General features: G+C 39.6%; 1 protein-coding gene across 1 annotated transcript in view; it reads left to right on the top strand.

Moving 5' to 3' along the window:
- Window positions 1-9,363, top strand: part of LOC103581523 (fatty acid desaturase 2-like protein FADS2P1) — a 12,670-nt gene extending 3,307 nt beyond the window's left edge. Inside the window, exons 2-8 of the mRNA XM_008563340.1 lie at window positions 386-446; window positions 3,200-3,276; window positions 3,471-3,568; window positions 4,607-4,703; window positions 6,006-6,079; window positions 7,856-7,981; window positions 9,312-9,363. Of these exons, the coding sequence (XP_008561562.1) occupies window positions 386-446; window positions 3,200-3,276; window positions 3,471-3,568; window positions 4,607-4,703; window positions 6,006-6,079; window positions 7,856-7,981; window positions 9,312-9,363 (585 nt within the window). The remainder of the gene's footprint in view (window positions 1-385; window positions 447-3,199; window positions 3,277-3,470; window positions 3,569-4,606; window positions 4,704-6,005; window positions 6,080-7,855; window positions 7,982-9,311) is intronic.
- Window positions 9,364-13,466: the final 4,103 nt, after the last annotated feature.

Here is a 13,466-nt window from a genome sequence, read left to right as displayed (position 1 = left end):
GATCAGTTGCAGGACATGAAAAAAGACAAAAAGGAAAAAAAAAAAAAAAAAAGAAGGGTCACTTTTCAGCCACTGTTTCACGTCACATAAGGAGAAAAAATTGCAAAATGACTTCCATAGGAATGAAAAAAATGATCACAATCCCTGTAGTCCAATGGAATAATCCATTTATGCAAGGATTGCCCACATTTAATTAAAGCACAGAAAAGCCACAACATTTCTTCTCATCACAGTTCTGGTTCTTCTACTGGCTCAGGTTTGACTCCAATGAAAACTATCAACTAGCTCTTTCCATAGAGGTTTTAGACACACACACACGCGTGTCCTTGAGTGTGATGACCAGGAGTATTGTCCCTTATTCTAGTTTTATTCTCTCTCCATTTAGTATGGCAAGAAGAAAATCAAATACATCGATTATGAAAAGCAGCACCTGTACTTCTACATGGGTGAGTCTCTTAGAGCCACATTCCATGTCATCACATTCCCTTGAAGTGAGCTAGTGCTCAAGCTAGAAGGAACAATTGCAATCCTCTCACAGAGACCAGCCCATGTCTCATTGTTATGGAGAAATGTAGTATGTCTTGTTTCCCATGTCATCACATTCCCTTGAAGTGAGCTAGTGCTCAAGCTAGAAGGAACAATTGGAATCCTCTCACAGAGACCAGCCCATGTCTCATTGTTATGGAGAAATGTAGTATGTCTTGTTTCAGATTCACTGGGGCAAAAATCTGAAAAGGAAAAGGGAAAAACAAATACACATTTTTAAGAAGCACCTCATCACGCTGGGTGTGGGGCAGGGAAGGAAGAAGATGCTCCAAGGGGTCCTGCATCTGGGATTCTCATCTTGAAAAAGATGAAACACCAGTCAAGAGAAAATAATAGTGGTATTTAAGGAGGGAGGAAAGAAAGATGGGAAAATAATGCTGAAGGATTTACAGTGTGATTCCAAAAAACGGTGGAGGCCCAGGAATAAAAGGCACTTATAGAGCTTCTGTGTGGAAGAAACCTGGCTGTTCCCATGGCCTACATGCAGCTGTGGAAACTGTGCCAGATTGAAAGGAAATAGGGGTAGCCGAGTAATTCTGATACCAAGAAAAAAAAAGGCATCATAAGTGAAAGTGTTTGCTCTCTTGAGAGAGTTTCAAAAAACTCTGTTTCTTGAAAACAAAGAAAATTGTCAAGGAACCTCCAAATCTGCTCATGTAAAACATACTTACACATTTGAGAAATAAACCAAAATCAGGGATGGAACCAAACATTTCCCATAGACCAGTGCTTCTCAACCAGGGACAAGTTTGATCCCCAGAGGACATTTGATAATATCTAGAGACATTTTTTAGTTGTCACAATGGAGGGGAAGGGATGATACTGACATCCCATAGGTAGAAGCCAGGGATGCTGCTGAACATTCTACAATGCACAGGACAGCCCCTTATAACAAATAATTATCTGGACCAAAATGCCAACAGTGCTGAGGCTGAGAAACACTGTTTCAGACGATCTGATTTGTCCAAGTGTAGGCCACTAGAGGTCACCTGTAACATGCCTGAGGAGGATGGCCAGTGGGTACATTTTTTGAAATGTGCGGTCAGCCATCACTGCTGCCTCCTCTACAGCTGGAATTCAGCCTCTCCCATCCCCAAAACTGTTCGACACCCACCTTCTTTCTTGCATGACCAAAAAGAGGAATGAGGACCTTAGTGCCCCAATTTGAAAGGTAGCTGATCCTCCACCTAATTCAGTTTGTGCTTGCACAAGAAAAAGCTGTTGGAGTTTCTTTTCTGAACTTCCCTGAGAACTGTGCCTTCACCTCCCCTGTGTGCAGTGGTGCAATATGCCCTTAGCTTATGAGGAATGAGTGTATGGTGTGTATGCGCTGCAGAATGCCCACCTCACAAATAACACTGCCCCCCAAGAGCTGTTTCATTGTGTCCTTTCCCTTCCAATGCCAGCTCAACATTTCAGGTACAAATGAGTCATACTCAAACTGTTACAGAGAAACACAGCTGGACGTTTGTCAAAGGCAGCAAGACAGATTTTATTCAGGCTACTGCAGTAAGGGTGAGAGACTTCAATATGAACTGAGATTAGTTCTACTGAAATGAAAAGTGGGAGAGAGGCTTTTAAAATGCTGGGGCATGCTGAAGGAAAAGTTCTAAAAGATGTCAGGGGATGGGATAGAGATGGGGGAGTTGGTCAATGTCAATAGGTCAGACCATCTGTGTCTGCTAACTTGCAGTTTTCTGGCAAAGTTAGGCTCCTACACTCCCACAGAGACTGGGAGTAAGGGGCCTTATCCTTCTTGATGATTACATTTCAAAGGGATGGCTCCCCAGGTCCTTAAGAATAGCATTTCTGGTTGTGGAAGATACGTGTCAAAGGAAGAAAGAAAGGACTTGCAATTGTAAGGTTTTTTATTGTAAATGCTCTAAGAAAAGGGATATCAGTTGACTATAGTCAGGTTTTGACTGGAATAAAGTATTAATTCTTTTGGCAGCATTGAGCTTTTTCAGCAGAAACTTTAACAGGGCTAGGATCATCCCAGAGATATGTCCTCAAGCTATGAGAAACTGTGCTAGTGTTTGTTTGAGGCTAAGTATAGGGGCAAATAAGATTATTGTGCTGAGAGTTTGAAGTCTTCATAGGCTAACGTTGAGGCCTAGTTGAGAAGATGGCTCAGGGGACCCTGACTAAAATTTGGTCAAGGAGAAAGTCTTTGTCATAAGCTAAAGGGTCTCCATAACTCCTTTGTGCTCTAGGAAGCCTCAATGGTGCTGGGGGGAAAGCAGGTAAATAGCTCTCTGACGAGGAAAGGCGTATACCTTCTTTATTTCTGCCACCCCAACATATTGTGACAGGACCCAATCCCAAGGATGTTGGGAAACTGAAGGACTTGAATGACCTTGAAAAAACTTGAAAGCTCTGAGAAGAAGCTCTTCAAAGACGGCTCTGTCAAAAATGACATATATCTTCAAACCTCCCCTAGACCCTTTGACGGAAATTGAACCTATTTCCTCGTTCAGCCTTTCAGACTTGGAAAGTCCAATGGAGTCCAGGAGGTAGTTATGGATCTCCATCTTGCATCCCTTCTCAGAGCCAACATTCCGGAAGTGGCATGTTAAGGAGGTAGACTCCCACTGACTTGCACTGGGCTCACGTTCTGCTCATTTATTCACCATCTTTGTTTATTCTCTTTCAGTTGGGCTGCCCCTCCTCATGCCTGTATATTTTAACCTGCAATCCATGCAAGTGATGTACCTTCGAAGGTATTGGGGGGTGAGTAACTTGGCTCATATTCTGAAACTAGAACAGCTAGGAGAGGGGAAATGAAAATGCTCGATCCCCTCCAGACATAGCTTCCTTGAGAACAGGGCATAAGATTTAGCTGGTAAAGGAAGGGAACCCTGCCCAATGAAGAGAAAATGAAATTATGTGCAGGGCATCTAACCTTCAAGTGCTTTTCTCTGCAGGACATTGCCTGGGTCAGCAGCTTTTACATCCGATATTTTATCACATTTGGCCCTTTCTATGGAATCTTTGGAACTGTGCTGCTCATATATTTGGTCAAGTAAGAATATTTTCTTGTTCCCAAAACCCAGATGGACCTCTTGCCTTCCTTATCAGAGCTATTTGAGAAGAGCAGAGGAATATAGCACCATGCCCCATTCCCTGGAACTGAGGTGTTTTCAAGAAAATGTAAAAATAATAAATAATAATAATAACAACAACAACAATAATAATAATAATTGAAATAGTTGAAATCTCCTTGAAGAAGAATTTGCCTTATCTCCATTTTTTCCTCAACTTGCTTGATTCCAAATTGAAGCATTTCAGCTGATCCCCAAGTCCTTTAAAACTGTAATCTAGTTGGACATGATAACCCCTGCCAAAGATAATGACAGGACAGGAATTTTTTTAAGTTATTTTATGACTAGAGTTCTTCCCAAAACCAAAGTGACTTCAGACTATCATTTTTACTCATATAGCTCTCTTCAACTTTCCAATTTATTCCTCCCTCATTCTGTTGCATTATTATCCCAAATCCTAAATAATCATAAGAATAATAATAACTACTATGCATCAGATACTTTGTTAAAGGCTTTACATGCTTTATCTTATTTGGCGTAATCCTCACACAACCCTGCAGTATAGATAGAATCATCTTCATTTTTCTGCTAAGGGAACTGAAGTTCAAAGAGATTAAGTCACTTGCCCAAGGCCATAGAGCAAGTAAGAGCAGAGGCCAGTGTCAAAACAGAACTTGAACCCAGCTCCACCTAATGACAAAGCCCAGGCTGTCAATCACATTGCACATACCCATAAGTTCCCCTGGTATTTTTGATCCTTGCACATAGCTACAGAAAACTTTAGAGTCACTGCTCTGATACATTTGGCAACAGGACAGGTCATGTGGCTGAATATCTAGTGTGTCATCTCTAGATATAAAGGGCTTTCAAAGAAGAAAATCGCCACCATTTTATTGGAACCTGAGTCCCTTTCATTTTCTCCAGTGTTCAGCCAGCTTTGCCAGGAATTACGCAAGCCCAGTGATTGCTACAGAAACACTCCAAAGAGTCATTACTTCCTCCTTTTATTTCCCTGAAAGGTTTCTTGAAAGTCCCTGGATTGCATATGTTACCCAGATGAGCCACATACCAATGAAAATGAGCACAGAGGAGAACCGGGACTGGCTCAGCACTCAGGTAGTGATGGAGTTCCTGAGAGAGAATCTTTCAAACCGTACTGATTTAGAATCTGGTCACCCCAAATGATAACATCTCACCCTTATAGAATATTTGCCACGGGCCAGGCATTGTCAAGTGCTTTGCATGTATTTACATGTGGTAGACGCTATGATTATTCTCCCTTTACAGATAATTAAATTGAGGCAGGAAGAAATTGAATAACTTATTTATATAACTTTTATTGGAAAATAGGCATGCTTATATTATTTATGACCACTCTTTTGCTACAACAGCAGATTTAAGTAGTTGTGAAAGAATTAAAATGTTTACTGTCTGGCACTTTGGAGAAAAGGTTTGCACAGACTACCCCTGCCTCCTAGGCCAAAGTTACTTCCACCTGCTGTGCTGTGATTGACAGGAAAGTCCGTCATTTTCCTGCTCCCTTCGCCAAACTCAGTAGACTCTCCACAAGGCATAGAGGAGTGGTTCTCAAACTTTTTGATCACAGAACCACTTATTTTTTGATCTTTTAGTTTTCATTTATTATTTACTTAATCACTAGTTAGGTTGAATACTTTTCATATATTTATTGGCTCTTTGTATTTCTTTCTCTGTTAATTGCTTGCCCATGCTCTTCGTCCATTGTTCTATCTAAGTATCCATACTTTTCTTATTGAATTTCAATAGCTCTTTATTTACTAGGGATAATAATACATTGTCTATAATATGCACCATAAATACTTTCCCAGTTGGTTCTTTGCCCTGTAATTTTATTATGGAAGGGATTTATTAATATTTCACTTTGTCTTGCATGTAATATCCCTGAAAATATCTATTATAGTGAGCCAGCTACTGTTCTTTTTCCACTCATCTTACCATGTGATGATCCTGGCATGAAGTTATATTAAGAAATTTAGTTAACTTAAGATATTACCATATCATGTATATAGCTGGTATATGAAGTTAGCAAGACCTCTTCACTAGCCTGGAAGATTCTTGGTCCTTCAAATGCCTTCCATCTCACTTAACAATGACTACAAGCAACAGACCACTCTTAAAAGTTATTGAGAACCTCAAGAAGCTTTTGTTTATGTGAAATATATCCTTTAATATTTATTGTATTTAAAATTGAAACTGAGAAGTTTTAAAATATTTATTAATTAATTTTAAAATAACAAGCATAAAACCAATATATGTTGACATCAGAGTCATGATGGCATCCCACATTTAGTAGCCTCTGGAAAATTCCACTGAGAGAATGAGAATGAAAAAGGCAAATAATGTCTTGAAAGTATTATAAAAATAATTTTGACCTTGCAGATCCCATTACAGTGTTGTGAGGAACCTCAAGATTCTCTGAACTATACTTTGAGTAACATAGAACAGCCACAAATGTAACATTTAAAATGGCAACAACCCCAGTTAGAATTAAACCTTTTTTTAAGGTTTAGGCATTGAATTAAATAATATTTATATGAGTTCTTAATCTTGGCAGTCTGGAAAAGCCTATGAACTCTTTCTCAGGATAATGTTTTTGTTTTTTTTTTTTTTTTTCAGGATAATGTTTTTTAAATGCATAAGATAAAATGTGTAAGATTGCAAAGGAAACTACTTTGTTTTTTTTATTATTTTGTTTTTTTTAAATGTATTATGATATTTATTAGTATTATTTTTTTATATTTTACTTCTCAAAATACATTGTAGTTGATTTTCATGCCCCTTCACCCTTTCCTCTCCACCCTCTCTCCCTCCCCCGCACTGTACCTGTTCATTTGACTTAAATAGTTCAAGGAATTTTTGTGGTTATTCTGTCTTCTCCCCTCCCCCCATTAGTTTGTGTGTTTATTTATTTATTTATTTATTTTTAGCTCCCACAAATAAGTGAGAACATGTGATATTTCTCTTTCTTGCCTGACTTGCTTCACGTAATATAATTTTCTCTAAGTCCATCCATGTTGATGCAAATGGTAGTATTTTGTTCTTTTTTATAGCAGAGTAGTATTCCATTGTGTAGATATACCACATTTTCCATATCCACTCATCTGATGAGCCCTAGGCTCAGGACCTCAGAGTGGGAAATATAAATCAGAATTCTCTATATACTTCTAATTTCTATTACCATCAATGGTAAGGGAAGGAGGAAAGAAAGGAAGGAGGTATAACAATTTTGAGTAAATGGAGCAGAATCATGGAAAAGTACTAGTGACTCAGTTTCTAGAAACCTGCAGGCTTACGAATTGGTGACTGTTTTCTGTACATTTGGTTTGTTGGTGGCACACAAGAAAAATCACACTATTTGGATAATCAAGTTGTGTTGAACTTAATTATAATTTAATTCAAATATTTATCTCTTTAGAACCAAAGCTACAAAATAATCAATAATGAAATCCAGTTCCTGATGCAATTTCCAAATGGTATCTGGCAATACTTTAGCAATGGATCAGTTAGATGGACATACAGTAACAAAAAAGAAAAGATAAGACTTGGAGAGTCCATCTATCCAGCATACTCAGGGGAAGACTTTCCACACCTTCTTTAAGACTTATCTGAGATACTCACAGACAGAAAGAGATCTTATTCCTGTTCATGGGATTTTCTCATACTTTTTTTTTTCATGGTAGTCCTTAAAAACTTCAGCAAAATAAGAAAGAATCATTACTTATATTTTATCAAAGAGGAAGTTAAAACCCAGGAAGGTCACCTGGCTGATTAGTGGAAAGCCTGGGAGAAGATCCCATATCTCCTCACTTGTTATTCTTATCCTAGGTTTTTTCCCCATGTACATTGACTAGAATTTATTGAGTAGTCATCTATCCATGAGACAGGAGTTGGATGGATAGAGAGGAGAGAGAGAGACAGAGACAGAGGTGGGGTGAAATGACAGACAACCCATACCTTCATCTGACCTTGCCAAAAATAAACATACTTGATGGAACTATTATTTATTTTGTTAGCATCTCCCAAACATTTGCCACCCACATGACTCACAGAGGTGATAAGAGATAAGGTAAGACTGTTTTGACAACATTTTTTTAACTTCCCAGAAGTATTATGCAAGGTCAAGTTTGAGTCTGAATTGCTGATATAATTTTATTTGGTGATAGAAGAAAGAAAATTCCTTTGGGTTTCTCTTTAGGTCTAAGTTTTGTATCTCCCGTCTGCTTCCCTAGTCTATTCCCCACAATGCCGCGCCATAATTATCACAAGGTGGCACCTCTGGTGAGGTCACTGTGCACCAAGCACGGATTGCAGTATGTGAATAAGCCCATGTTGAAGGCGTTTGGAGATATCGTCAGGTAATAACACTATTTCTCTCAGCTCACAGCTCTCATTTCCTCACTGTCAGTCCCCAGACTATTCACTGGCTTGTGAGTCATTCACCCAACAGCCAATTATTAAGGGGCACCTGTGTGCCCAGCATGGACATAGGATTACAGGTAACAATACCAACAATAATGATAATAATAATAATAATACCATTTACCTATTGCCTTCTAGGCACTTAGTGAAAATGCCTTCCTGCCCTACTAAATTTCAAGTTTCTTGAAAACAAGGCTGTGTATTACTTGTCTTTGTTGCCACCGATTAGAACTTAAATGGTGGGAAGAACTGTCACATCACCTGGCCCACTGCTGCAAACTTAGATGCCTGCAGGGTCTAAATGTGTAAATCAGGCTGGGGTGACTGATGAGAGCAGTGAGGCATGCAGAAACTGAAAATCCATACTCATTCTTAGACATTCACACACAATTTCCTAGAGAACATTGTGCTGGTCAAATTAACAGCCAGTAGTCCAGATTTAATAACTTTTTCTTTCTTTCATGATTGGGGATTTAAAAAGTATCCTAACTGAGGCCAACAAAGCCAGGGCTGAGCTGATCGCACCACTGACTGGTGCCTACTTTCAGATTCTCCACGTTCCCCCTTCTCCCTCTCTGACCTCCAGATATCTGGCCTACCTTAAGTTACTGCAAAACTCCCTGCCCTTGGCCATCTCATCCCTTTGCTACTTTTTCTTCTGCCTGGAATGTTCTTCCAAACCACCTCCTCCCCTCACACTACCTTGTCAATTACCATTCACTCTCTAAGGCTCATCTCAAATGCCTTTTCCTTATTAGTCTTCACTAAAGACTAAATCTGTCACATGCTCTTGCAGCACCCGGTTCTCTTCATTTGTGACCTTTATTACAATCATAATTAAATGTCATATTGGGTAATGAATTATGTAATATCTCTCTCCCAAGTTAGAACAGGAACTCCATGTGGACAGGTCACACATCTGTCCTCTTCATTGCTGTATCCCCAGAGCCTGGAAAAATATCTTCCACATTATGAAATAGGGTAGGGAGGTGGATTGAGGATGGGTTGGTATATGGGTACAGAAGAGAATAAAATGAAATAAAATCTCAATCTCCTCCATGAAAGAATTCACCTGCTAAAACTAATTCAGTGTATTTGAGCCCCTCCACTGGGCAACAGAGAAAGACATTTATCAGCTACAACTGCAAATGACAGCATTGCCCTGAACCGAGCAGAGGAGCAGATGTTCCATGGAGCAGTAGCTCCGTTTACACTAGTCTCACCTCCTGATGATCTTTTTTTTTTTTTTTTACTCCTCCTACACAGGGCCTTGAAGAAATCTGCAGCCCTCTGGATGGATGCTTACTACGAAATATGATGCAGAATGTCAGCCCTGACACACATGGAATTGCATCTCTAAAGGGGGGTTGGCAAATGTGCAAGACCTCTCCCCATCTCAACTGGGAATTAATTAGCACCATTGGCATACCTGAGTGTGCCAGGAATGTGAATCCCAAGGGCACAGGATAACCTCTTCCCTGAAGGTGTTCTCTGCAAATAGAAGCCAGGAAACACAAGGTAGACTTGGCCAGGGTTACAAAAGGGAAATGGGTGCCTACTGTTTTTATTTTTTCATTAGGAACTTGAACTTAATTTCATCAGTAGTCCTTAGTCATGTCATCTCAGTCGAGGGCATAAGTACAGGAAGCAGTTAAAAGGTGTGTGGATGAAGTGGACATAGGAAGAAGTGGACCAAAGGAGAGAGATCTGATGGACTCCTTTGAAAAATAGTGCAATTGCTCTTAGAAGAGAGTCATGTATTTAAGTAGTTTCTGTTGATGGACAAATTTTTGCTTATTTCTTTTCAAATATGTGAACTTATTTTTCTTTAAGAATTGAGTATAATTAACATTAAAATCTCTTTAAATAAACCAACATTCACTTCAGATTTTCACTATTGCACCTGCATATGTGTAATTGCTGCAAATATACACACTTTGTTTCCAAGAGGAGAAATGAGAATTTCTGTAAAATTTCTTAAAGGAACTTCCTACATCCAGTCTTAATAGCAACTGATCAAGCAGGCTAATGTTTTATATTTAAAGATGTTTTATGTTTAGCTAAATAATAAACTGTCCTTTGAATACAAGATTTACTTGCCTACTCCCTACCCACCAGAGCAGAACTACTATACCTCATTATTGGGTCACCTGATAAAAGAAAAGGCTTTGTTTTCCATAATAGAGACCCCAGGCTGTGACAAGGTATTTTTCAAGTTTGGCACCAAATGAAGCATGTCTTAGGACAAAGGCATTTTATTGCTGGAAGGATGGGTACACACTCTCAGTGCCAAACTGATCTCTAGTGTCTGTGCTTTTGCTCAGCTATTCATGGGGGTCATATCAAAGCTGACTTTAGCTGCAGGGAGGAAAAGTAGGAGAGTGCAAGCTTCCTAACCCCGGCTGCAAGCAAGTCAGCACATTGGTTTATCTGTTGTCCGAAATTCTAAGCATTCATTCCCTTACTCCAAACTCTGCAAAATACTCTTTTTGTTTGTTTCTTAATTAAATTCCTAGCAAAGGACACCACATTAAATTACTCACAGCTCCTGGGGAGTTAGCCATATATGTCAAAGCTAAAAAAAACAAGAAATGGCTGTCTAGGAGGAAGAGGCATTGAAATGGTCATAATACTAAATAGGAGAGTTGGGCAAGGAATAAGAAGGATGTAAAGCTGTGTTGACTGCATGATTCCTTCTAATGAATGAGGAAGAGCTCATATTCCCCCTGCTGGTAGATCTATAAGTGATTTCTCCTGCCTGAATTCAGGATTGTGAGTGGGAGTAGGGTAGAGTGGTTGCTTTTTTCTGTCTCACCTGATCCAACTCCCAAAATGCTTAAGCACTGTTTGTTCTCCTGGTCACTAGAAATAGCAAACAGACCTCTCCCTGGGCAAACTTACTACCTCAAATGTATTTCCCCCTTGGGGTCAAAACTAGCCCACTTTGTAGTTCCCCCAAACAAAGTTGGTTACTGTGTAATTTCGAAGAAATCTGGGAGATTTAGATGGTTATGTAGAGGGAACATGCGAAATCAGTTCCAAAAAGGTGCTAAGCTGCCTGGTCCTGGGCCTTTCTTTGTTGGGAGGTTTGATTACTGCTTCAATCTCCTTACTTATTATTGGTCCGCGCAGATTTTCTATTTCTGCATGATTCAGTCTCGGTAGGTTGTATGTTTGTAAGAATTTATCCATATCGGGCCGGCCCGGTGGTGCACTGCTACAGTGTGCCGCTTGGGAGTGTGGTGGCACTCCCGCCAAGGGTTCGGATCCCACATACAGACCGGTTCCTCTTTTTTTAAGATAGAATAATGTTCCGTTGCATGTATATACCCCTTGTTTTTTAATCCATTCATCCATTGATGAGCATTTAGGTTGTTTCCACATTTTGCGTATTGTGAATAGTGATTCAATGAACATGGGAATGCTAATATCTCTTTCAGATCCCAGTTTCAATTCTTTGGATAAATATTCAGAAGTGAAGTTGCTGCATAAAATTCTTACCTATACTTATGAGCATCTGCCAAGCAATAAGTACTTAGCTACATCCTTCATGGACATTATTCCATTTAATCCTCATAACAGCCCCATGGGGCAGGTGCTATAATTAACTTCATTTTATAGATGACAAACCTGACGCTTAGTGAAGCTAACCAATTTGCCTGATGTCACAGGTAGAAACTGGTGGAGTAGAGTTAAAGATGCAAGAGTATCTGATTCTGCACTCAACACTCCTTAATTTCCATGCCAGGAAATCCAAAGTAAAGGGGAATTAAGTAGCATTTCTGTGGTTTACAAAAAGATGTACTAAACAATGTTTCGGGATTCCTAAACATGTATTAATGTGATGAAGAGAACAAAGAAAACAGTAAACACAAAATTGAGGGTTGTGGGGAGAAAAAAGTGCTAGGTAAGAACAAAAATGTATCAATGGAGTGAACTTCAATTTGCTTAATGGGTTGCTGGTCAATAAAACCATCATTTTCCTGAATTTATTATCTCAATTGATTTCTCTCATCCTGCGGTGATTGGTATTTGCACTTGGTGAAGCATTGACTATATTTCTGCTGCTTGTTCAATACGTTTCCCAGAGGAGGAGAACCAAAGCGTGTTGCTTTCACAGCTTCCCAGTCCACTGAACACTGAGTTAGAACTTAGATGACCCATCCTATAGGTCATTTTATTTCTGCCCTTCATGCTCTGCTCTCTGGGCATGTGAATGAAGGTAGCTTAAACAGCTACACTCCTGCCTCTTGAAAACACTCCTAAGTTACATTACAGTCCCACCTGAAACTCTTCAATGGATTCCCAGGGCTCTAGGAATACAGACCAAACCTTAAGACTGCCCCAGGCACCCTGGCCAGCCTCGTAGCATTCCAGCCCTTGCTCCTGCTACTTCAGCCCCACTGGCTTCTTTCAAATGTTCACCCTCCCTCTGCCACAGGGTCTCGGCTCCTGATCCCATGTCTGAACCACTCTGTCACCCTCCCTGCCCTCACTCCTCTAACCTGGTCAAGCTGCCACTCACCGTCAGGTCTCAGCACCACGATCACATCTCAGGAAAGCTTTACGCACTATCCCAGGGAAGCTTCCTAGCTAAGTCAAGGCCTCCTGTGATATGCTCTGTGGCAATTACCACATGTAAAATTTTGCATTCATTTGTGTGATTTCTTAATTGATCTTCCCCTGTAGCCGGCAATAGCCATGAAAGCAGGGACAGCCTGAACGTGTTAGAGACACTCAATAAAGATGTCCTAAATAAAGAAAGAAAGGAATGGATGAGTGGATGCTAATTCTAACAGGCTACAACCAAAAAAGTGTTCCTAGACCTCTTCTCATGGAAATCCATCATTTTATGCAATAACTCGCCAGGAAGTTTCTTGCTATCCATAGCTTGAAAACCATCTCAGGGTTTCTTATTGCGAGATTTTCGTGATTACAAAAATATGTTAATGCTATTTCTCCCAGTTGGATAGAAAGATAGATTTTACCCAATATATGAGAGGCACTTCTATAATCTAATTCTGAATTATTAAAATTCTCTTTTATTTTATTTTGGTAAGAACATTTAACATGAGATCTACTCTTTTACGTATTTTTAAGTATGTACAATACAGTATTGGTATCTATTGGCATAACATTGTAAAGCAGATCTCTAGAACTTACTCATCTTGCATAACTGAAACTTTATACCTGTGGGTTAGTAATTCCCATTTCCCCCTCCCCCCATCCCCTAGCAACCACCATTCCGTTTTTCGTTCTATGAGTTTGACTATTTTAAATAACTCTTATAAGTAGAATCATGCAGTGTTTATTCTTCTGTGACTCGCCTATTTCACCTAGCATCATGTTTCAAGGTTAATTCATGTTCTCCTATATTTCAGGATTTCTCTTTTTTTAAGATAGAATAATGTTCCGTTGCAT

This window comes from Galeopterus variegatus, unplaced genomic scaffold (assembly GCF_000696425.1).
Source record: "Galeopterus variegatus unplaced genomic scaffold, G_variegatus-3.0.2 Scaffold13250, whole genome shotgun sequence".
Taxonomy (NCBI): domain Eukaryota; kingdom Metazoa; phylum Chordata; class Mammalia; order Dermoptera; family Cynocephalidae; genus Galeopterus; species Galeopterus variegatus.
Note: the sequence above shows the minus strand (reverse complement) of the source record. Positions and strands in the feature narration are given on the sequence as shown.